Source organism: Corella eumyota, chromosome 2, assembly GCF_963082875.1.
Source record: "Corella eumyota chromosome 2, kaCorEumy4.1, whole genome shotgun sequence".
Lineage (NCBI taxonomy): Eukaryota > Metazoa > Chordata > Ascidiacea > Phlebobranchia > Corellidae > Corella > Corella eumyota.
In genome coordinates, this window is record NC_137491.1 from 9,575,134 (window position 1) to 9,598,467 (window position 23,334).

Genomic DNA, 23,334 nt, shown 5'->3' on the forward strand with positions numbered 1-23,334 from the left:
CCTTTATATACCTGATCAGTTAATTTACATATCCGATGGTGCCTGTCTCTGTCTGCCTGCCAAATTCATCATCATCATGCATCTACTTTATATAACTTTTCAAAAACATCAAATTATAACATTTTATTCGCTTCAGTCTGTCAGTCAGCTAGTCGGTCAGTCTGTCAGTGTACATTCATTATTTAAATGTATAAGTTAACCAACTCTGGTATATTCTGGTGCGTCATACAACGCGACATTAACACCGCGAAGACTAGCTTTATTTTAACTTAACAATTCTAAAACTAAATTTAAAACTTTTAAGTGTCTGTTGATTATCAGCTGATTTTAGATGTTCTGACGTCATAAATGTGTTTTACTTATTTTCACATCGATTGGAAATAAAAACAAATATATAGTCTTGATGTAAATTATTTTTAGAATCAAAATTGAAAATAGATTTGTAAAGTAATATTTAACAGTTAATAATGTACGTTTTTTATTATAATCAAATGTAGAAATTGTTTACCTTAATTATTTACGTTTTGCAAATTCAAAACGTTTTTTTGTTTATATTACAAATATGTTTTCTTTATTAGAAACTATATGAAGTTTGTGGAATTTATTCACTGAGAATATAGTTTGAGATATACATATTAGTGCTTTTTTATGGTATTAATACAAGGTAAATACCTGTAAGGGGATCTTACACATGTCCCCTAAGTGTTATAATAGCCATAATATTTAGTTTAATAAAGTGTATGGATAGAAGTTTTCATAATTTATTTCTTGAAATCCTGTCAACAAAGATCATATGGTCTTCTGACATTCTACATAACCTGTTGGCTACTAAAATTAGTATTTTTAATACAAAACCACAGGCCTTAACAGCAAAATTTTATTTTCAAAGGCAGACAAATTGTTACACACTGCCACATGTTAAGAAAAACTACTTGCTAAATTATAAACATGTTTCGTTAAGGGTACAAAGACAAATATATTGGTGAAAGAATTTAGTAACAACACACACATAAGATCAATGAAATTTGCACCCACAAGAAAAACAAAACGGCTAAGAACTACGGAAAAGTGTTGCCAAAAAAATAGTGAAAATGTACGGGCTGTACATCGGCCCTAAGATGTGTATAGGGCGAGCTGTCTTCTTTGCGAGGATAAATTCAAGCCAAAAATAGTTTTTTTGCTTTCACACTAGAGACATATAAATATTCAGTGAAAAAAGCTTTAGAAACACAGTGATCACGGAAAAATGCGTTAAAATCAACATGGAAAAACTTCAACGCGATATACCGTCAAAAAAAGAATTTTTCTCTCATTTTCGGAGCGTGTCAATGCGGCCACTTTTGGTCAAAGAACCACTCACAAGACATTACTTGCACAAAGCCACATACAATTTTAAATAGATTAATTACCAAGTATAAATAAACAGTTCCGGGTAATAGTATACTCGATATGAATGACATATTTTTACAAATGCTAAATAATAACAAAAATAGTTTATGAACAAAAACCGAACTTGCCTTTTCTAACACAAAAAAACAACAATGCAAGCTTTCTAAATATTACAAAAACTGTTTAGCTTTTAATAAAACAATCACCGGATTATATTCACATGCACCCAGTCAGCAGCAGCAAGGTTTTCAACACACAATTGTTTGATACAATGTGTAAATAAAAGAGTTTGTTTTCAACTAAACAGGAGTTCGCTAGAACTGAATATAAACAATATCGTGAACTAGTGACAGAAAAAACAAACAAAAAACCTAAACAAAAGTCTCTGTACACTTTAAACAAGAACATCAAATAGCAGAAATTACCAAAAAAACACAACCACAAAGGGTATAGCTATATACAAGAATAAAAGTCTACTTTGTAGAGTTTTTCGACATTCGGGTCAAAAAACTTGAGCTAAACGCTATCAGGGTCGATTTCTTGTAGCTACTTCACCCTTTTTTGGCTGTGTATCAGCAAGGGTCAACTTTTTGGTAGCCTGAATCGGAATTTCTTCGTCCTGATATCGGGGTTTGTTGCCACCTATGGGTCCCGAGCGGTTATCACCTTTACCCCTTCTTTTATCGACCCCTGGATGCCTCATTCCCTAAAAAAATATAAAAATTAAATTGTTTTATTTTTTACGAAATTTATTTCTTTTAATTTTAGATGGACTTACAGGTTTACGTTGTGGTAATGGAGAACTACTTGCAACTTGAGCAGACCAAGCTGTAGATTTTTCCTCACCATTTTCACCCTTAAAAATAACAACATTTTGAAATAGAATAAAAAAATATTTTTCTATTTTCCGGGTAAGATTTGTTTTTAATAATTATAAGTTTTCACTTTACAAATCTAATGATGTTTATGTAGCACTTCACTTTTAATTTTTACCTGTTCATTTTTATTCTTTCCTGGAAAAAAATTAGAGAGAGATTGAAGAAGGCTTGCTCTCTCAGATGCTTGGTTAGACTAAAAAATTTTTAAATATTATTTAACACTGGTTGATGGACCACCCACTCTACAGTCAGCATTTAAATTGTTAAAAATTTTAACTAAAATTTGCCCGAGATAACTTACCTGCACCACAAATGCCAGTTTAATTTATTCTGTAGGCCTATAAATGGAACATACATATATCTATTGTCCACCAAGCTCCACTATATAGATAACCTACTTTGATCAGTTTCTTTCAGACAAAAAACCAACATAAGTTTTTTTATTTACCTTGACAACCTCCTCTGGCATAAAAGTTGGTTTCTTTCCAACCAAATTACTTCCAGCTCCACGCACCAATGTGGGTACAGGAGGGGCTTTTGCTCCTTGCTGAGGGTTGTTACTTTGCATTGCTTTTTTGTTTTGTTTGTTTGGTTGGGTTGCATCCATTGTGTGAAACGTACCGATCATTGGCATGTTGGCAACTGAAAACAAATTTTTAACAAAATAAATAAAAATAATGAAAAAAAAAAAACCTAATTAGAAAAAAATTTAATTATCATAAAAAGATAGTAAAAACAATTTCATAAAAACATTTTTAATTAAAACAAAAACGTTTTAGTAAAAAGGTTCTAATTTACCTAATCCAGCTCCTTGCATTTGCATCCTCGGAGAGGGAGTTATATTTCTCTGCATCCTGGCCCCACCCTGCATTGGTGGCATCATACCAGGCTAAAAAACAAAAAAAAAATTAAGTTAAAAATTTAAAAAACTCATAAAAAAAATAACAAAAACTCACTTGAAAGCTTTGGGATTGTGGAGATGGAAATCTTTGCTGGGTCATCGGCATTCTAGGAGGTGGTTTCCCTAAAATCCCTGGCTGCTGATGTGGGGGGTTCATGTTGGGTTTCCATAGAGTTGCTGGTTGAAATTGTTGTCCAGGGTATCCCATAATGGAGTCTTTTTGTTGTTGTGTTTGGTAGGAGGGTGGGGTTTGTTGAAAAGTTGAATCTCCAGCAGCTAAAAAAATGAAAATTTTAAGAAAAAAATAAAAACACAAAATTTTTTTAAATTTATTTTGGATTATATCTTGTTAAATTTAAATTTTCATAGTTGAACATAATGTTAATTATAAACAGTAATAATTTATTGCTTATATACAAAAAATTAAACCAATTATAAATTATTAATTTAATCTCTAAAAAACACAAAAATTAAACTTACATGAAGCAAATGGTCTTGATAAAATCCCATGTACCATGTTCTTGTTCTGCTGCATTTGCCCGCTTTGATTCTGCGCTTTACCCCAATCCGATTGACCTGGGAAACCTATTCCACTGTTCGAGGAAATATTCGAGAAACCAAATTTGGACATCTGTGGTTGCTGGTTTATATCTGGTTTTTGCTGAATGCTATACATCTGTGGTTTATAACCAGAAATCGCTATATTCTGTTTTCCCGGGGCTGCAGTGCCAGAAAAGGTGGGTGTAGAAGATGGGGTGATCTGTTTTTGTCCCATTTGTTGGGGTTTAGGTTGTTCGTAGTAGTAAGAATGGGGTGAGAAATCGGGGGTGACTCGAATTCGTTGCGAAGGTGGGGCAATCGGGGCATATGAGCTCTGTTGGGGGTTTCCAAAAGTATCATGGGTTAGTTGGGTACCGGGGCTGGGTGATATCGCTTTCATTTGTTGAAAACCTCCCTAAAAATTTTTTTACCAAATATTTTAAATATAAATATTTTTATTTAAGCATTTAAATAAAAATGGTGGCAAACCAACCTGTTGGTAAGAGAGAGTTGGCGGTATGGTCTGTTGGGGATGGTGGTGATGAAAATGTTGTTGTTGTCGTAGTTGGGGTTGTGGTGGGTAAAAATTATTTCCACCTTGGTTCAACGAACTAAAAAAAAATCAAAAATCTTAAAAGTTGTACAAAAAAATTAACTCGACATTTTCACAAAAAAACAATTCAAAATACAATTTATATAGTTTCAGGTAGTTTAACACAATATTCGCAAGTCTTTGAGGTTTAAAACGAAATTTAAAGCTTGTTGTTACCTAAAGAAAGAAGTAGATTGAGGTCTGTTCATTAATGTTGCAGGACTTCCTTGATTTCCACTTACTACTCGATTTTGATCCAATAATGGAATGTAATGAATCTAAGCAAAATACAAAAGACAATTTTTTATTATTATTTGCTATAAAGATTTTTAAACAGAATTTTTTTTTCGAGTCAACTTACTTGTTGAGCTGGTGAAGGAGCGCCACCATGTGGCCGTGGAAGAGACAATGGATTAGTTCCGAGATTTGTTTGTTGAGTCATACCTGCATGCTGACTCATTCCTATAACAAAAAAAAATTTAAATAAAAAAAATTGTATCAATACACTATATCACAGAAGCTGTCCACAATTAAATATTAATTAAGTATTTCTTTTACCAGGCATTGTCGATGGAGTTCCATAAGTAGCAGGTAGGGGATTTCCTCGTGGTACTGTAGCAGGTGGGTTACTTTTAATAGTGGTCGTGTTGGGAGCAACTGATGGTTTTCCTAATGAGAAAAAAGAACTTTTTAAAGACATAAATTAATGAGTGGCAAGAGACTGTGGGCTTTTGTTCATTAAAATTCTGCAGTCATAGTAACTATGACAATAAAGTAAATAGCAATCATGGAAGAGCATTACGATTAATACAATCGTTGCTTGTCCTATGTCGTAACATTCTAATCATTCTGCAGTAATAAAAATTAGAAATTTGTACCTTCAAATTTAAAAAAAATTTTTTTTTAGGATTTTTTTAAATTACCAGTTGGTTGAGCTACAGAACTTGACATAAGTGAATAATCACTTTGTTGTGGAGTGTTGTAGCTTTGTGGTTGGGATAAACTGTTGTAAGTAACTGTAGGGGTGGCCGAGTAGATATTTTGAGCATATTCCTAATAAGAAAAATCAGAAAAAATGTTGATTATTACACTCATTGCATATCCTATGTCTTATCATTTTAAATTTATTTTGTATTTTTTTTTAAATAACTTGTTTGACATAGTAACTTACTGAAGGCATATTTCCAAAATATTGTTGCATTTGTTGAAGGTTAGTTGCAAGAGATTGAGATGAAATTGGTTGATGATAAATTGTAGATTGTGTTGGCTAAAAAATATTACAGATTTTGTTACTTTTTAAATCTTTATTTAGAAAATATAGGTCAATGAGAACCGGCAGCATGGTGTAGTGGTAAGAAACACTTGCTACACCACATGGGGTAATGGGTTTATTCCCCACTGCTCTCATGCTGTAGCGCTCTTGAGTAGGGTGCTATAAACAGTATAACCTCCTGCTGAGTCAGCGCTTAATCAGCAGCATAATTATCGGACAATTATAATCTAAAATATCCTAAACTGCTAAAGGCAACTCGAGACTTGGTCAGGATAACAGTTGTTACTCTATGTTTAGGTTGCGCATTCGACCTTCCCACATTAAGGATAAAAATATATACAAAAAATAAATTTTTTTTTAAGATTAAAAATAAATTTACCTGTCCCGATCTATGAGGTTGGGAATAAGGATAATCATAATTAACATAAGATGGAATATTATAAGATGAGGCTATCTGCTGTGGTGCAGCTACTTGTTGTTGTTGCTGGGACATTACTAATGGTGCAGCTAAAAAATTATTAAATTGTTAATATTTATAATTTTAATTTACTTATTGTTTACAAAAATGCCTATAATAGTTAAAATTGATGGAAAAAATATTGGGATAATTCTGGTGAATAAATTTTTTTCTCATTTTTTTCATCTTTTAACACTTAATCACTTGCTACGGTTTTTTGTTTGTAATATTTGTTAAGCTAAAGAAAAATATCAAATATTATTTCTACCAACCTTGAGAATCAGGAGTAAAATTTCCAGTTTGAATTGTAGGCTCATTTGAGGCTAAAGTTGGACTCTAATAAAAATAGGGTTTAAAAATTAGTCACTGAAATTCAATTAAGTTAGGTATATCAAAATTTGGGTCTGCAGTCATAGTAACTATGACAATAAAGTAAGTAGCAATCATGGGAGAGCATTACGATTAATACAATCGTTGCATGTCCTATGTCTTAACATTCTAATCATTCTGCAGTTATTCAAAACAGTTAAAAAAAAATTTTTTTAATTTTTTTTTAATTTCTAAAAAAAAATTTTAAAAATGATTTAATATTATTAAAATGAATTTAATTGTTATATTAGGACACCACCTAAGAAAGGCTAGTCAATAAAAATAAAAGTTTTAAAAATTGTTACCTTAACAGATTCCTTTTTTTTTTCGATAATAGGTTGAGTTTGTTGAGTTGGATTCTTCCAGGATTCCTCATTGTTAGAAGTTGATGAAATACTAGTGCTTGGCTTCCATTCACTTGATTGTGTTACACTCAAATCAGCCTAAAAAAACAATATTTGCAAATTTTCACAAGATAAAATTTAAATATTAACAGCTGCATATATTTTTAGTTTTAAAAAAAATTCCAGATCATTTTGTCATTTCCATATTTTAAGTATTTTTAGCTTTTTTTTATTTATTTTTTAAAGTTTTTATGTTTTAAGAGAAATTTATCACACCAACTTACAGATGGCATTGAAGGATGTATAACAGGTTCAGGATCATCACCAACTGAAGTAGTTGAATGATAAGGATAACTTTCATTTCCATCTAAAAAAAAAATAACAAGTAAAATTAAACTTTTATTTTTTATTGAAACAATTTTTTTAAGAAATCAATCTTAAATTTTTTTTTTCTTACTTCCTGGTTGGCTGACAGGGTTTAAAGATTGTGGCATATTTTCCCACGCTTTTCTTCCTAGCTCCATCTTCAAATTGAGGTCAATCGAGGGTGAAGTTGGGGTCAACAGACCCATATCGCCCCCACCGTTAGTCGACGGGGGATTAACATCATTATTTTGTTGCCTAATACTGTCCCCCTCCCCCTTGTTATTATTAACGGTGTGTTTGGGTGGTAAGGGTATCGGCGCAGGGATGGTCCCCTCAATTTGCCGATTACCTGGGTTAGGTTGGGGCTGGGGGGTAAGGGGCATGTCTTTGGGGGGGTCAGAGTCAAGACTTACCCTAAACACAAACAAACAACGGAGCTGTATTAACTGTATCGAAAAATTAATTTAAACTTTCTAATTTTTAAACTTTTTTTCTAATTTCTGACATTTTTTTCTTAAAACTTTTTCTGACTTTATGTAAAAAAAAAATAGAAAAATAAAAGTCGTGCACATTTAAGTTGCACAGTGCAGTCATAGATAGAACAACATGAAACAATCATTGAAAATCATGTCATCAAATTTAATCATCCTGCACTGTTTATCGCAACTTAAATAAAACTTAAAATAATATCAACAAAAAAAAACTTAAAAAAATAAAATTTTCAGGAATTCTATCTCACCCCGCTTTATTCATGGACATCGCTTTTGAAGTTAGTGATGAGAACATTCCTGACGTTTGTGGTCTCTATGAAAAATTAAACATTGAAATTGTAAATAAAGTTAAAGTATTATTTTTTAATAGTAGTCTCAGATAAAAACAAATAAGCAAAAGCTATAGTAAAAACTATAAAATATTTTTTTTATTTTTTTTTTTTATTTATATCGACAGTAGGCATTAAAAGCTTTAATAGATCAAAAATTCATTATCAAACTGCAACTTTTCATTCTCACAAAATAACATAAACTTACATGAATAAAACTTGAAATGGGGTCAACTTCACTATTTGGCCCCATATTAAGATCAGTAGGTTTAGGAGAGGCAGAAGGGGTCGAAAAAGTACCCAGGGCATTATAGTTGCTCGTGGGTATCGACAAATCACTGTGATCATCTGAGAAATCACTTTTCTGGTAAGCTAAAAAAAAATAAAAAATTTTTTTTGGTTTATTTTTTAACAAAATTTTTATATTAAAATTAAAAAATAATTAAAACTGTTAATTTTGCCTCAGCCTAATTCTGTGGTTGTGTGTTTTTTGTCAATCAACAAAATTATGAGTGGTGCACGATGTCATCATTGGCAAACTAAATAAAAAAAAATTTTGTTAAGTTTTTTACCTTTAAAACTTCTTTGAGACATGTCCAGTGCCACGTTGGGGGGTTCCCCAAATGGTGAGTAATTATTTGAAGCAAGTACGTCGCTTGGAAACAAATTTGTCGGAACCTTGATTGCTGTATAACAAAAAATTCAATTAAATAAAAAACTTCGCAATTATTTTTGGGATTTTATTTTAAAAAGCATTTAACAAAAACGAGTTTAATAAAAATTACTTTTACAATAAAAACAATTTTAATAGAAAATATAACAATATATAAAAATAAATTAAAGTTATTTTGTTTCTCAAAAAGGTAGGTTACCAAAATTACAGATTTTTAAAAAACCAACCTTTGCTGACATCCTCATCCGCTATAAATGAAATCGCATTTTTGTCATTCATTGTCGGAAATATAGAAGTCATATTCTCTACAGGCTGCTTTGAGACTTTTACACGCTCATTTCCTATTGGTCCAATTGGATTTCCACTAACCCTATTTGGGCTATGAGTAGAAGAACTTATCTAAAAAAATTTTTTCTTAATTTTAGTTTTTTTTTTCATTAAATTTTTTTTATTAAAATCACAGAGAGTATTAAAGGTAAAATAAGTTTAACATAACACTGTTAAGTTATTAAATATATATTTTTTAATATTACTTTATTTAAACTTACTGGGTTATTGTTAGAGAGAGACGATGATAGTTTTGGACTTGTTGTAATATTTGCCGACAATTTCAATGAGGTTTGTATCATACTTGTCATAGATGGAGTCTAAAAAAAACAAGAAAAATTGTAAAAAATAAACAAAAAATCATTTTTTGGGCCATTTTGGGTAAATTTTTATTATTTTTGAATTACCTGTAGGTTGCCGCATACTGAAGTCACGATGCTGGTTGAAGTGACCGAACCAAAATGACTGAAACTCAATTTGGCTTCGGTACCAGGTGAACTTCGTTGGGATGAAGTGACTGATGATTCAACCCCACTGTCGTGACTTATTTCCGATTTCTCAAGTTTCTTCTTAATACTTGAACTATCTTTAGGGTCCCAAGTACCTACAAGAATAAAAAAAATAAATAACAATTTTTTTAAGAAACTTTTTTCTTTTGAAGTCTTTAATAATTTAAAAATAAGTTACAAATACCAAAAACAAATAAAATGAAAGTAAAATAATTGAAACAATTTACCTATCATCCAAGTACTGTTGTTGGGTTGTTTAATACTTCCACTACTGCCAGTTAAAACTCCTAAATTTGAACAAAATAATCAAAAAATCAACAAAAAATATTACAAAGCAAGTAAAGTTATCCAACATTCTAAACTTTTGAACTCAGATTTATTTGATATGTATCCACTATGCAGTTTGTAAAATATATTTACTAATAAATAGGCAGAGCATAAAGCAACTGAAAATTAAAAAATGTATTTTACCTGTGTTTGATTTCAACATTTTGTTTCGTTTTTGTAGTTTTTGTTCCAAACGAGCTTTTCTTGTCGCCTCCAACAACTGTTCTTCTTTCTAAAACATTTTAAATTAAAAGTTTAAATTGAGTTTAAATATTAATTTTTAGTACATTTAAAAAAAAAGTAGTCTCAGATCAAAACAAATCAGCATTATTGTTAAGTACAGGTCTGTGTAAGAATCATCATTGAAAAACAATTTTTTGTCACAATATAAAAAAAAAAATTGGAAAAGTATTTTATTTACATCTTTTTTCCTGGTTTCTTCCAATTTTTTCTTTTGTGCTCGCTTAGAAAGCACCGGTGTAAAACCATCTTCGTCCTCGCTTGATTTCTCACCAGAAGGCGGTAGAGAGCTAATTAAAAGATCAAGGCTGCTTTCCTGGATGTCAGGACCATTGCTTTTTCTACAAAAAAAATTTTTTTTAATTTTTTCTACAAAAATTTTTTTTTAAATTTTTTATCGAAATTCTGATTTTACTAGTTTAATTAATTAATTAAGTTTGCCTCAGCATAATTCTGTGGTTGTGTGTTTTTTGTCAAGCAATAAAATTATGAGTGGTGCACGATGTCATCATTGGCAAGTAAATAAATAATCTCACATTTTAAATTTTGACATTCAAAAAAAAAAATTTAACAAAAATTCATAAATATTTGTGAATATTTTACCTGTGAGATCCAGGTATATCGTCAACATTAATAACTCCAGCATAATTAGTAAGATCATACATCCTAAAAACCTCCTCGTTTTTTGCTTTTAAACCTTGCTCTAGTTTGTTGTCGGTTATACCCTGGTTTAAAGCTCCTTCTATAGCAGAGGGGTTAGTGTAGTTAACAGTATGAAGAGAAAATACCTAAAATAAAATTTCAGAAAATTAAAAAAAAATTATTTCTAAAATTTTAATTTTTATATTTTTTAAATTTTTTAATGTCGAAAATCTGCAGTCATAGTAACTATGACAATAAAGTAAATAGCAATCATTGGAGAGCATTACGATTAATACAATCATTGCATGTCCTATGTCTTAACATTCTAATCATTCTGCAGTTATTTTGATAAGTTAGTTTTAAATTTACCTGTTTTTCAACATGGATTGGTCCTTTGTGTTGAGAGCTGTGACTAACATTGCTTCTACCTCCTAAAAAAAATTTTTTTAATAAAAAAAAATTTATAAAAAAGTAAAAATTTTTTTTTTTTTTTTTTTAGGAATTTTTTGTACCTCTGCTAGAATGCCTGTCATTGTAAGGTCTTTGGTTGGTAAAACTTCTTTTCGCATCATTTCTTTTTGTTTCATTTGACCTATCACTAGGTTTCTGTGGGTTCTATATTGTTTAAAAAACAAAAGTTAAAAACTTACAGAAAAAATTTAAAAGTAATTTTTATAATAACACAAATTAAAATTTATCTAAAAATAATATTTTTTAAATTCAAAAATTACCTTTTTTGCTTCTGCACTGTTTTCAGATGTTGTTTCCCAGTCCTCATTTACTTCTGGTCTCTCGCCCCCTCTACCTTGGGTTCGATTCCCGTTGTAGGTAGAATCTCGAGGAGTATTTCTCTTTTGACTAGAGTTTTTAAATCGGGGCGGCCTAATAGTAAAAAAGTGAAGCAAAAGTATCGAGTTTGAAATTAAGTTAAAAAAGAAATTTTTCAAGTTTTTCTGACTATTTTCGAAAACCAGTTAAAAAACCCAAAATAAAATAATGTTAAAATGTATTTAGTCTTACTGATCTTGCTTTGGTCTTCTTTTTCTCTTGTCATGTTGTTGTTGTGTGGTGGGAGGAGCTCTTGTTGGATTCTCTGTTGGGTTAGTGTTTCGCTGAGATGTCCTCGCATTTCTGCAAACAATTCTTTTTAGCATAAAAATATTACAAGACAGCAGGTTAAAAAGCAGAATTTAGATTTCAATAAAATTCAATATGAAATTTTTTTAACCACTAATTCAACCTAACAGTATTTAAAATAAAAAAAAATTCTAATTAACTTACCCTAAAGGTGGGTCTCTTCGGTTATCACTTCTTCCTCTTCCACCACTAGATGGTGGTGCAGAGTAAGTGGCACGAGTCGGGTTATTATTTCCACGACCTCGACCTCTTGACCCAGCACCACGACCTCTCACCCCACCTCTTCCTCTACGAGTAGCTTCACCCCTTGCTACAAACTCTGGGGGTGGATTGGGGTTTGCGGGTTTTGTCACAATCTTAAAATTAAAAAAATTATTTTTTGACTCATAAAATTGACCCACATTAACCCATAAAAACTTATATTTTTACTACATATAAAAGCCCCTATTTTTTCTAATTTTGCCTCAGCATAATTCTGTGGTTGTGTGTTTTTTGTCAATCAACAAAATTATGAGTGGTGCACGATGTCATCATTGGCAAATTAAAAATTTATAAAAAAGGTTAATACCGGTTTATTTGGAGGGGAATTGTCTTCGTCTTCTGTGTAACTCTCTGTTGAATCTTCAGATGCCTCCTCTCTTTTTCTTCCAGCATCTTTGACCTGAAAGGAGACAAAAATTAAAAAAAAAAATATCCTAAGTTTGGGTTCTAATAATTTACCCAAATTAAATTTAACAAAAAAATGAATATATTTGTAATTTTAAAGAATTTAAGACAGTAAAATAATAGTCTCAGATCAAAACAAATCAGCATTATTATTAAGTACAGGTCTGTGTGAAGATCATCAAGGACAATATAAGCTTTAAAACATAAATCTGTCAAAGAAGTTTTTAACTTACGTAAGTTTCATCGTCAGTGGACTCCAAGCTAGTTGAACCTTCAGATCCATCACTATTAAACTAAATAAGAGATAAAGTTATTAAATTTTAACACAGATGTATTCATAGAAAAATTAACCAAAAATTGCTATCATGATAACATTTTTTCCTTATTCTTACCTTATCATTATATTTTCTAGTAGAGTAAGCTTGCCTAGATGAATGACTATACGACCTAAACAAATATGTTCAAAATTTCATTAACAAATTTGAAAGAAAAAAAAATTGGTCTCATTTTTATCAATTTTTAAAATTACAAAATTTAAAAAAGAAATATTTACCCAACACCACGGCGCCCTCCTCTGACAGACCCTCTTTGTAACCCATCACTTTGACCCCTGGTAAAACCTCTTGACCTTCCACGACCCCTACCTCGACGTTCATATTTTGCTCCAGCTGAGTAAGACTCAGTACTCCGATATGTCTGCGAAGATGAGCCTCGCCGACGATCACCACCTCTCCGCAAGCGAGAGTCTTCACTTTGTGTAACATGTCGTGGTCGATCATCGTAGTTGTTGCGTCGTGGAGGTCGTGTGTCATCGAGGTTGCTACGCCGATCAGAATTGTTTTCATTGTTTAACCTTCGAAGTCGAGAATCGGAAGATTTCGATTCTGGAATAAAATATTTTAAAATAATTTTTTTTCCGATTTCTTAAAATTTGTTTTAAAATTATGTAATATCTTACCGTAAAATTCGATTTGTTTTGGTTTGGGTTTAGTTGGGGCAGATTTTTCTCTAGGATCATCAAAAGATTTAATTTCGTCGGTAAGTTTGGGTTTAGGGTTTTGGACGATTGGTTTGATTGGAACAGAAGGAGGAGCTGTTTCTTTTAAGGTCCTCTTTTTATCCTCCTGCTTGGGAGTGTAAGTCAGATTTTCGTCTTCTTTCTAAAAATTAAAAAAAAAATTTTTTTTTGATATTTAAAAATTTTTTTTTTTTTCATTGAAAATTAATTTTAAATAAAAAAAAATTAATAAAAAAGTACCTGGGTTATTTTAGCTTGCTTTTTTCTTTCTTCCCACACATTAGTGGCAGGTGGAGCAGCAGCTTTATGAGATTTACCAACACTTAATACAGTGGATTGCTCTGAAAAAAAAAAAATTATTTTAAAAATTTTGTGACTTTAATTTTTATTTTTTTTATAAAAATTTTGCCTCAGCATAATTCTGTGGTTGTGTGTTTTTTGTCAATCAACAAAATTATGAGTGGTGCACGATGTCATCATTGGCAAATTAATTTAAGTTTTTTTATTTATTTATTTAGTTCCTACCTTTTTCTAGTGGTTTGCTTGGTTTAATGATTTCACTTCCTGCAGTGGTTTGAGGTTTATCTTTGTTACCTTTGAGGAAATTAAACCATTTTAAATTTAAAAAATTAGCCTTTTTAAATATTAAAAAATGAGTTAAATGATAAACATTACTAATTTAGTGAGCTACAGTACTTAAAATGTCCAAATCTTCAATGTTGAGACTTTATCTAATAATTAATTAAATTTTTTCTGAAAATTAAAATAAATGTAAAATTTACTTTTATTTGTGTCAGTAACTGTTGGTTTAACGTAAGATTCCTTTTTCTTATAATCCTGTTTGTCGTCTCTTTTGTTGTCATAGCGACCCCGATTAGGGTCTGGGTTACGACCTTGATAACGACCTTCGGGCCTAAAAAAAAAGTTAATTTATAATTTTTTAAATTATTTGCCAAAAAAACTAACTTTTAGCATTATTAACCTGTTAGTTTCACGTGGAGGTCTTGAATCTCTTGGATTTAAATTTCTATCATTTCGTCGGCTCTCATTTTTTCGAGTATTATCACGACGATATTTTCTGTCATCATATTGTGATTGTGACTCTTTTGTGACTTGCTGTTGCGACAAAGGAGGGGTTGTGACATTGTCCTCAGAATCCCAACTCTCCGGACGTAGCTGCATTGGTTTTGATTCTAAACAAAAAAGATTTAATTTAAAACAAATTTTTTTTAAAAAATTGGAATTATTTAAAAAAAAGATTTTTTCAGTAAAATGTAGTTTAGAATCAGGATAAATTCATACCGTAGCGATTCAAATTATTCATCATTAAAAAATAAATTATTTTTTTGATTTTAAAAAAATAATTAAAATGTGTTATTAATTTTAGACAATATTTAAAATACCTTGAGCTTTAGGCTGACCAGTAACTGGTGTTTCTGTAACAGTAGAAACCACGTCTCTGGTTATACTTGCAGTAATGGTATCATTTTTGCTGGTTTTTGACCTGCTTGCCACTACATTAGTGCTGGTAGATGGTGAGACCGTAGCTACTGGTTTTGACACTAAAAAACATTTAAAAATAAAATTTTTGAAGTAAATTAATTACTAAACTTTCAATATTACACTAAATTCGTAAGCCATAAAAAAAATATTTTTTATGCTAACTAATTGTACAATTAATTTATTTTAAATTAATTTGTACAAATTGGGTTAAGTGCTCAGATAGGGGCGAAATATTATTTCACTACAAATTAGATTCAAACAAATTCGGATCATCACTGCACTTGAGATAATCAAAACCACTTGAAAATGCCTAAGTACGAAAATACTACTGCTACTTGTGGTGCTTAAGAAATTTGTTAAGTCACCAACATGCATAAAAGTCGATTTAAATTGTAACTAACTTTACCTTTGATATCTTTTTTCCAGCTTTTAGGGCGAGACGATAAAGTCGAGCCATCATCAAATCCTAATTGAAATAAATTTCTTTCATTATTTTTTACATGAGAATTGGTAATTTTTGATGTATACTTTTACAACTTGTATTAAAAATTACAGCTAAATAAATAAAATACTAAATACCTTGATTTTGTTGCTGGTTTTTATTATCAGCATTATCTTCATCAGCATCAACTCTATTTAATTAAATAATTTAAAATAAAAAAATAAAAATTTTCAAACTGGTACCATTAGCAAAAAATTACCATTAGCAAAAATTGCAAAAAAATATAATTTTGTTAGCACTTCTTGTTCCAAAAAAATAAAGTTAAAAAAACAAACCTGAAATTGCGAAGTTTTACTTTTTCTCCACCACTTCGTCTCGGTCTAACAACATGTTGATTGTTTTTATCATAATCTGAGACATTTTGTGATTGCAATGAATCACCTTGGCTTACAAACCGCCTAAAACAATAATTTCATATTAAAAAATACATTTTTAGGAATCTTAGTTGTGTAATATATATTTATTTTGCCTCAGCGCAATTCTGTGGTTGTGTGTTTTTTGTCAATCAACAAAATTATGAGTGGTGCACGATGTCATCATTGGCAAATAAATTAAGAATAAAACTTGTTTAAAAAAATGTAAAAAAGCAAAAAAATGTAAATTTGGTTTTCACCAGTTTTACAAGTTTTTAATTCACTTACCCGCTGTCGGTCCTCGTCACTGTCAGTTTTTGTGACCCTCGTCGAGAATTGTTCCCTGTTGGGGCAGGGCTTTCTCTTGAGCGTTGTCGGTTAATTGACCCCCGTTTATCAGGCCCGGCTTCCCACAGCCGCTGCTCTCTTTCGCCTCCGGTGGATCGATTATCATCTTTGTTGTAACGCTGGTTATAAGATCGCCTAAAAAAATCAAAATTAATTTTTTTTTGTTTAAAACTCGATGATACTATACAAATAAAAGAGAAAACAAAATAAATTTTAATTGGATATATAATAATATTACACAATTGTTATAAATTTTAATTTTATTAACCTGTCATCAGTATCATGATGAGAGTGAGCCGAACTTTCAGAAATTTTTCGACTTCTTGCACTGTTGTCAGTATCTTCACTTTCAGACCTTTTCATTATACTTGTAACAGTCTGCTTGGTCTCATTCTACAAAAAATAATGTAAATTTTGTTAATAAAATAGAGTTAAAGTAAATAACTCTGTAAAAATTCTTTAAATGACAGTTTCAAATTTTGAAAGGACAAGGTTTAAGAATTTTAAAAAAAATTTTTAACTAACGCAAACATTATGGTTACAACTTTGCCTCTGCACAAGGCTTGTGACAAACTTACATGATGATTATCCCATGAAGATTGCTCCATCGTGTGGCCATAGCCACTCGGCGAAATAAGTCGCTGTTGATGATTCCATCTCTCCTTCACAAAAAATATTATAATAAATATATACGAAAGTTAATTTTAAAAATTTTTTTATGAAAAATTTATAATGCCTCAGTTAAAATGTGTTTTAGAATCAAAGTAAAATCATACCGTAGCGATTCAAAATATTCATCATAGGTAAAAAAAAGTTTTAGTTTAAATTTTTTTTTCTTACTTGCTGCTGTCGTTGTTGAGCCAACCTAGGGGGTAAATTCCTCCCCCCAATATTTCCATGTGAGGGTAGGGGGCTACTTCTGTGATATACCTCGCTTCCGTAATTTTGATCCTTTGAAAAAAAAATTAGACAAATATTTTTAAAAAAATATTGTGTAGTTACTAAAATAAATTGTATCAAAAAATTTGCTATTTTTTTTTGTATATTTCAGTCGAAAATTTTATTATTACTTACCCTGACATATTTTCTCTCATCAACATTGGTTTCACTATCACCCATAACCCTGTAACTATCATGTTTATGTTGTTGTTCACTACTTCGTTGCCAGAATGAGGGACTTTCATATTCTTGGTGGGATTCTGTTATTCTACGATCCTGTCTTCTTTCCATATCCATTCTAAAAGAAAAAAATTAGAAATAATTTATATATTTAAAAAATTTTTTTTTTAAAATCATTTTTAAGTGATGAAGTCTTTACCTGTTTTCTTCCTCCTCCCTTCTCTTTCGTGCTCTCTCCTGAGCCTCCTCTTTCTCATTTCTCCTTCTCCCGTCTTCCTCTTGATGAGAGGAGTGGGAAGAGTAAATGTTGGGAGAAGAGGAAGGGTAGGATTGTCCTTGGGGTTGCATTCTCTGCTGTTGTTGTTTATCAAACATCATGTTTCTGTAAAAATTGCATAAGTAAAACAATTTTAAGTTTAAGCAAGCGAAATGTTTATTTACGTAAAATTCAAATGATTTTTTTCAAACAAAATTATAAAAATTATTAGAAATTGCCCATTTTAAATTACCCAGATTTAGTTTGGTCCATTCCTTGCATCGAAGCGTGGTACTTGTTGTAGTATTGTTGTTGTTGTTGCCATTGTTGCTGCATAGAATGTTGTTGTTCTACGCTGTATGATTGTTGTGGTTGTTGCTGAGTTGGCCATGCTTGTCTGGGAGGCATCACCTAAAAATAAATTTAAAAAGTTTAAATTCAAAATGTCTAAAAATTTTAACAGTGGGGCTTAGAAAACGATATAAACTGTATTGTTTTATATTTAAAACTAACCTTCGGTCTTTGTTGCTGCTGATTGTTAGAAGTAGTAGAATATTTCTCCGTCTTCTCTGTTTCACTACTTTGAAAACTCGACCTAAAAAAATATATCAATATTCAGTAAATATTTAAAAATTGAGATTTTTTAAATTTAAAACCAAGAAATTTTTTTTAAGTTTACGTTTTGTTTGGGGTTGTGTCCTCATCATCACTGAAGACAAGTTTCTCAGTGTAATCTACCTCCCCGTGCATTGTTGCCCATCCTCCTTCTTCACTTGTGTCCTGGAAGAGCAAAATTATAATTTTTTAAAAATTCAATATTAAGAATAAATTGCAGGCTTTAATAGGTCAGCATGACTAGTAAATTACTTTAATATCTTGAAATTGTGGTCTAGAACTTTCTTGTTGTTGATGATATGGTGAAGTGGTCGCTGCTGTTGTTGTTGGTGACATTGCTCGAAAACTGAAAAACAAATAAATATAATTCATAAACAAAAAAATCAATTTTAAACAATTTTACTTTTTACAAATTTTTTTTTAAACTTTACCGAGGTTCATTGGGGTAAGGAAACCGCATACCAGGTTGTTGAATATTTTGTGGAAACCGGGAACCCTGCTGTTGGGAACCGGGGGGAACCATCCCTGGGTGGCGGAACCGGTTATTATACATCTACAATAAAGAATGATTTCTTAAAAAATCAGTGAAAGTTTTTTTTTAGTCAATAGATATTAATACTTCATTCAACAAATAGAAATTAATAGTCATTCATTTTTGTATAGATTAATAATTTATGACTAGATTTTAACTTACATAAGCTGGCATCATGTTGGGTCGATATTGTAGAGATTGTTGATGCATCATATTAGCTTGCATTATTCTTTGTTGTTGTTGTTGTGTCATGTTATGCTGGCCGTGGCCCTGTATACTCTATATAAAAATTAAATTACTTTAATAAATTTGTTTTTATGTAATTTTTTTAAACAAAATTTTTTGGCAAAATTAAAAAAATCTATGCGTTCATTTTGCAGAATATCAGTTTCTTTTTCTCATTAATCTATTGCAACAACAAAATAAAGCATATTTTTTTTATAAATATTTACAAAATTTGATCTTACATATTTACAAAGTTAATGCAGTGTAGAAAAATATTACATTTGTTTAGTAAATAGTAAACTTAAGATAGATACCACCTACACTTTTAAAAACAAACCACAGCATTTAAAATGCGTCTTTTTGCATATAATAATTTACAATTAAAATAAATGTATTTTAAAAAGAAATAATATAGCATGAATAATGCATTCTACATTATGAACAATAAAAAACTTACTTTACTTGAACCTTAAAACTAGTATATTTTTATTTTTAATTTTAATTTAAGTTCTTACCTGCATGTCATATCCTTGTGAAGTTTGTTTGTGAGCAGAAACTTCAGGTTCAGCACTCTGCTGCTCAATGTGGCCAAGATTTCTACCCCCACCTTCTCTCCATGACGACACATCTAAAATAAATAAAAAAAATTTATACTCAATACAACAGAAAACTTTCTTAATAGGAATTTCGGCAATTTTAAATAAAGTGTCTTTAGATTTTCCTAAAAGTATATACATTACTCACTTTGAGGTCTTAAACTAGGACCAGGTCCGTATGGTTGTTCAGTTGATTCATCTCCTTTCAGTTCACCATCCTTGCTACCCGGAGCATTCAGAGTAGGAAACTCCTCCGAGAAGGGAGTGTTTCCATGATCCCGGGTCCCAGTGCCTGATGTGGGGGCTCGACCACCACCAGAAGGTGCATGGCGACCCCATGTTTGAGGTTGGGGGTGATGAGAAGGAACAGATGATGACTGGTTTCGATTGTTTCCATCGGAAGGGCTTGATTGAAGGTTCTGTAACAAAATAAAGAAGTAGGTTAAACCAGAAATATTGTTTTAATTCTTGAGATAAATATATATATTGCGTAGACTTGAAGCTTTGGGTTTGATTCCTGCCACTAGCATTCAAGCATACCATAAAAATCATTTTTATTTTTCACGAAAAAGTTTTTTTTTGAAAGATTAACTGTAACTTATATACAAAGTAAATAAAATAATTCTAGCATGTTTTGGAATTTTTTTAACATATTAAAAGCTTTCGCTTCATTGACATAACTCGCTTTGTAATATTTACTTTGACTAATAATACAAACAAATGATTCGGTCGTGTGGCTGCTTGGTTCTACTTTACTCAGCCTGACACTCAGTTTGTTTTAATACTTGCCTGGTGTTTTGTGATATATGAAATTGGGGAAGCACTTTCTTTGGAGGCTTGCGACACATTTTGTTGAATTTGTGGTTGGTTTTGCTGTTGAGGGCTGGGCTGATCGGGTTTTGAAGCCCATCCTGAGCCGTCTTTAGGAACTAAAGATGAAAAAAAACAAAATGTCATAAAAAATGGTTTTGCTATTACAATATTTTAGAGAAAATTTAAAAAATAGTCTCTTTTTACTATTAACAGCATTTTGCGTTTATGTCATTTGTTTTTGTAACAAATAATCACCTAAATTAACGTTAGGGTCGTTTCCAAGGTTTTCAGACTTTAAGCTCGGCAAACTGGCAGGGGGAGGAACGCGACGAGTACTTGCAACTTTACCCAAACTTTGGAGGCCATGACGAACTAAATTACCTAAAAAATAATCAAACCCGTATGTTAAAAAACAAGAAGTATATATACAAAAGAAATTAAGAAAGCTTTTGTAGCCAGAAAAAAAATAAATGCTTTTTTAAATTCAATGCCTCTGTAAATAAATTTTTTATACAAACAAATTTAAAAAAAAAAACAATGTTATTGATATTAATGTCTTCACATTTTAAAAAATTTAAAGTTGTAGGTTTAGTTTTTTTTGTCAGTCTATTCCCTTGTAGGTTTAGTTAGATATGAAAAGTTACCAGATGGTTTCGAGGTATCTACAGAGCGTCCTTTGTATTGCGTTAGGTTGAGTGTGTTGTACTTTCCATCCTTCCCCTTATTACCACCATAGCCTGTTGACATCGCTTAGTAAGATTTCAAACATTTGATGTCACTTGATGAACTTCAAAATTAGACCTGAACAAAAAAGTTTAAAATGTTTCATCAAAAAATTTAATTCATTTTAACCTTATGCAAGCTGCCAAAACCTGACATAAATTTAACTAGGTTTAAAATTTTTATGTTTTAGACTGTGAACAACAAATTACAAAAAAAATTTAAATAAAGCACTGACTAAATTTTAATGACAATTTAAAATTCTAAAATTTAAAAAATCAATACTTTGTAAATACTAACAGACTTACTTTATTTATATTTCAACAACATGTATATATGTTTCATTAAAAAATGCTAAAAATCATACTAACTTATTCGCTTTTGTATAGTTCGTGTAAAAATTATCGATTATTTCATTTCAAAATTTTTTGCCTTTTTTGAAACAATGCAATTCTAAACTATTTTAATCATAAAATTTAAACCCTCCTCACCCACAAATAATAAAATAACTGCAAAGCCTTGCATATTATATAACAGTTGTTTCACCGTTAACGATAATATTTTAGAATAAAAACCTTTAACGAGGTTTTGTAAAAATTTTGTTCCTGTTTTATACCTAAATTTTGAAACTTCAAATTGCTGCCACATATGTTAAAAAGTTGTTAACAAAAAAACAACCTATTAGTAACATATTTTACCTGCAAAATTAATTTTTATTTGCTTTCTTCTTCCGATTGCAACGGATTTATCGCCAAATATCTACAAAACCAAATTCAGCACAAAGCAAAATGCCGTTAAAATGGCGAAATATGACGTCATCAAAGTTAAAAAAATAGCCTCAAAGCAGTCTCAGTATTACCACCTACGTAATGAAATGTGGTGCAAGATGTTTTGTCAGTTATTAAAAAATAAATGCGGATAAATTAAGAACGAATTAATCAATAATTCACAAACTTTAAATTATGTAGTTCTTACTTTTGCAAACACTCGATATATTCACAATTTTGCTGGAAGCCTAGGCAAAAATGCACGGAATTTCAAAAATTAGTCTGCAAATTCTTCGGTTTTATTTTTATCAACTACAACGCGTGTACGGTGAATATGATTTTTTCGCTTTTTACCAATATCAATTAAACAACAAGAAAGTGCAACACAAAAAAACAATATTCCAGATATTAACAGAATAATTAAAAGGCCGGTCTTTCCATCAGATGCCATTTCATCGAATAATCTACCAGTACCACAACCCTTCGTGTAAATAAATGCTGCTGGTGGCTCATTGCTTAGTTTTAATCCACATTCGCTTTCAGGTCCATCAATGCAGCAGCTGTTCGGTAAAGGATTACATCCAAGGCAAATTTCTTCGCTTAAAAACAATTAAGAATTCAACTAAAAACGGCGTTGTGGTGTAGTGGTTGAAACATTTGGCTTTACTACATGAGGTCCTTAGTTCGAATCACAACATCTATATGCCTGAGCGCCTTAAGAAAGTGATATTAACGGTACAAAGCCTATAACAATCTTTAACTCAAAACTGAATAAAAGTAACAGATGTTAATAGGGCCGTGAAGTAACGTTTTCCACACGCGGATAAAATACAACAAAATATCGAACAAAATTAGTATACCTTCGTTGACAGACTATACAAAATGCGTTTTGGTACCTGTATTTTTCGACATTTCGTAGCAAAACATTTTTCCAGCCTTTGTCAGCGTACCAATCGGCGTACGAGTTTAATCCGCAGCATTTTCCATAACTTTGCATAAGATCCATCATATTTGCACTCCTTGCATAATTACCCATCATATCTAAAGTATTTCGGTGATTTGTAACTAACAAACCCCTATTCAAACGTCTTTTAAACTAAAGCATTTTACCAAAACCTTAAATTATTTTTCACAATTGCATTATTTAAATTTTTCTTACTTTTAACATAGAAATACAGAATATCTTTTAGTGTTTCTTTGAAAACTAATATTAATCCCGCAATTGTTAAAACGCTGCAGGAATGTCCAATTAAAAACATTAACGAAGCAATATATATCTACAAAAACAAAACCAATGTAATGTTTATGCAATTCTGGTCAATAACCAAAGTTAAACATGTTTAAATAGAAAAGTAATCTTAAAATATTTGAAATAATTTACGTTCAAAATCCAGGACCGTGCAGTATATGAAGCAATACATCCAATAACAGCAATTACAAAAATAACCAACCCAAACGCAATTAAAAACGAGGGGGAACTGAAAAAATATTGAGCCGCTGATTGAAACGTAACTCCT

At 30.8% G+C, this 23,334-nt stretch overlaps 1 protein-coding gene across 1 annotated transcript; it reads right to left on the reverse strand.

Annotated features, from left to right (window-relative positions):
* Positions 1-859: 859 nt before the first annotated feature.
* On the reverse strand, positions 860-21,864 carry LOC145741329 (uncharacterized). The gene is made up of 64 exons (XM_082558902.1): positions 21,749-21,864; positions 20,975-21,131; positions 20,586-20,711; positions 20,307-20,446; positions 19,666-19,936; positions 19,437-19,549; positions 18,859-18,975; positions 18,596-18,717; positions 18,417-18,510; positions 18,229-18,329; positions 18,063-18,144; positions 17,803-17,960; positions 17,493-17,675; positions 17,249-17,411; positions 17,015-17,125; positions 16,753-16,836; positions 16,443-16,567; positions 16,115-16,309; positions 15,749-15,871; positions 15,551-15,603; positions 15,378-15,437; positions 14,872-15,030; positions 14,451-14,661; positions 14,251-14,381; positions 13,994-14,062; positions 13,709-13,809; positions 13,409-13,610; positions 13,004-13,334; positions 12,843-12,897; positions 12,684-12,743; positions 12,353-12,445; positions 11,929-12,140; positions 11,668-11,778; positions 11,379-11,529; positions 11,160-11,262; positions 11,017-11,078; positions 10,609-10,793; positions 10,187-10,346; positions 9,910-9,997; positions 9,666-9,725; positions 9,337-9,533; positions 9,151-9,249; positions 8,830-9,001; positions 8,502-8,615; positions 8,138-8,301; positions 7,849-7,913; positions 7,201-7,523; positions 7,028-7,110; positions 6,705-6,842; positions 6,303-6,366; positions 5,953-6,080; positions 5,472-5,567; positions 5,224-5,353; positions 4,859-4,969; positions 4,662-4,762; positions 4,478-4,578; positions 4,202-4,319; positions 3,649-4,123; positions 3,224-3,444; positions 3,066-3,156; positions 2,716-2,909; positions 2,383-2,460; positions 2,168-2,245; positions 860-2,095 (listed from the first exon to the last, which is right to left on the reverse strand). The coding sequence occupies exons 2-64, from the start codon at positions 21,075-21,077 to the stop codon at positions 1,916-1,918; spliced, it is 8,589 nt and encodes a 2,862-aa protein (XP_082415028.1). The 5' UTR covers positions 21,078-21,131; positions 21,749-21,864; the 3' UTR covers positions 860-1,915.
* Between the last annotated feature and the right edge of the window lie 1,470 nt (positions 21,865-23,334).

What these genes read in the sequence shown, in the direction of transcription:
- LOC145741329 (XM_082558902.1), bottom strand. Translation starts at nt 21,077, where the DNA reads ATGTCAACAGGCTATGGTGGTAATAAGGGGAAGGATGGAAAGTACAAC. An exon ending in CACAAGGATATGACATGCAG is followed by an intron (nt 18,976 to 19,436) that starts GTAAGAACTTAA and finishes ATTTTTATATAG; the next exon opens with AGTATACAGGGCCACGGCCA. An exon ending in TTCTGTAGCTCAACCAACTG is followed by an intron (nt 4,970 to 5,223) that starts GTAATTTAAAAA and finishes TTTTCTCATTAG; the next exon opens with GAAAACCATCAGTTGCTCCC.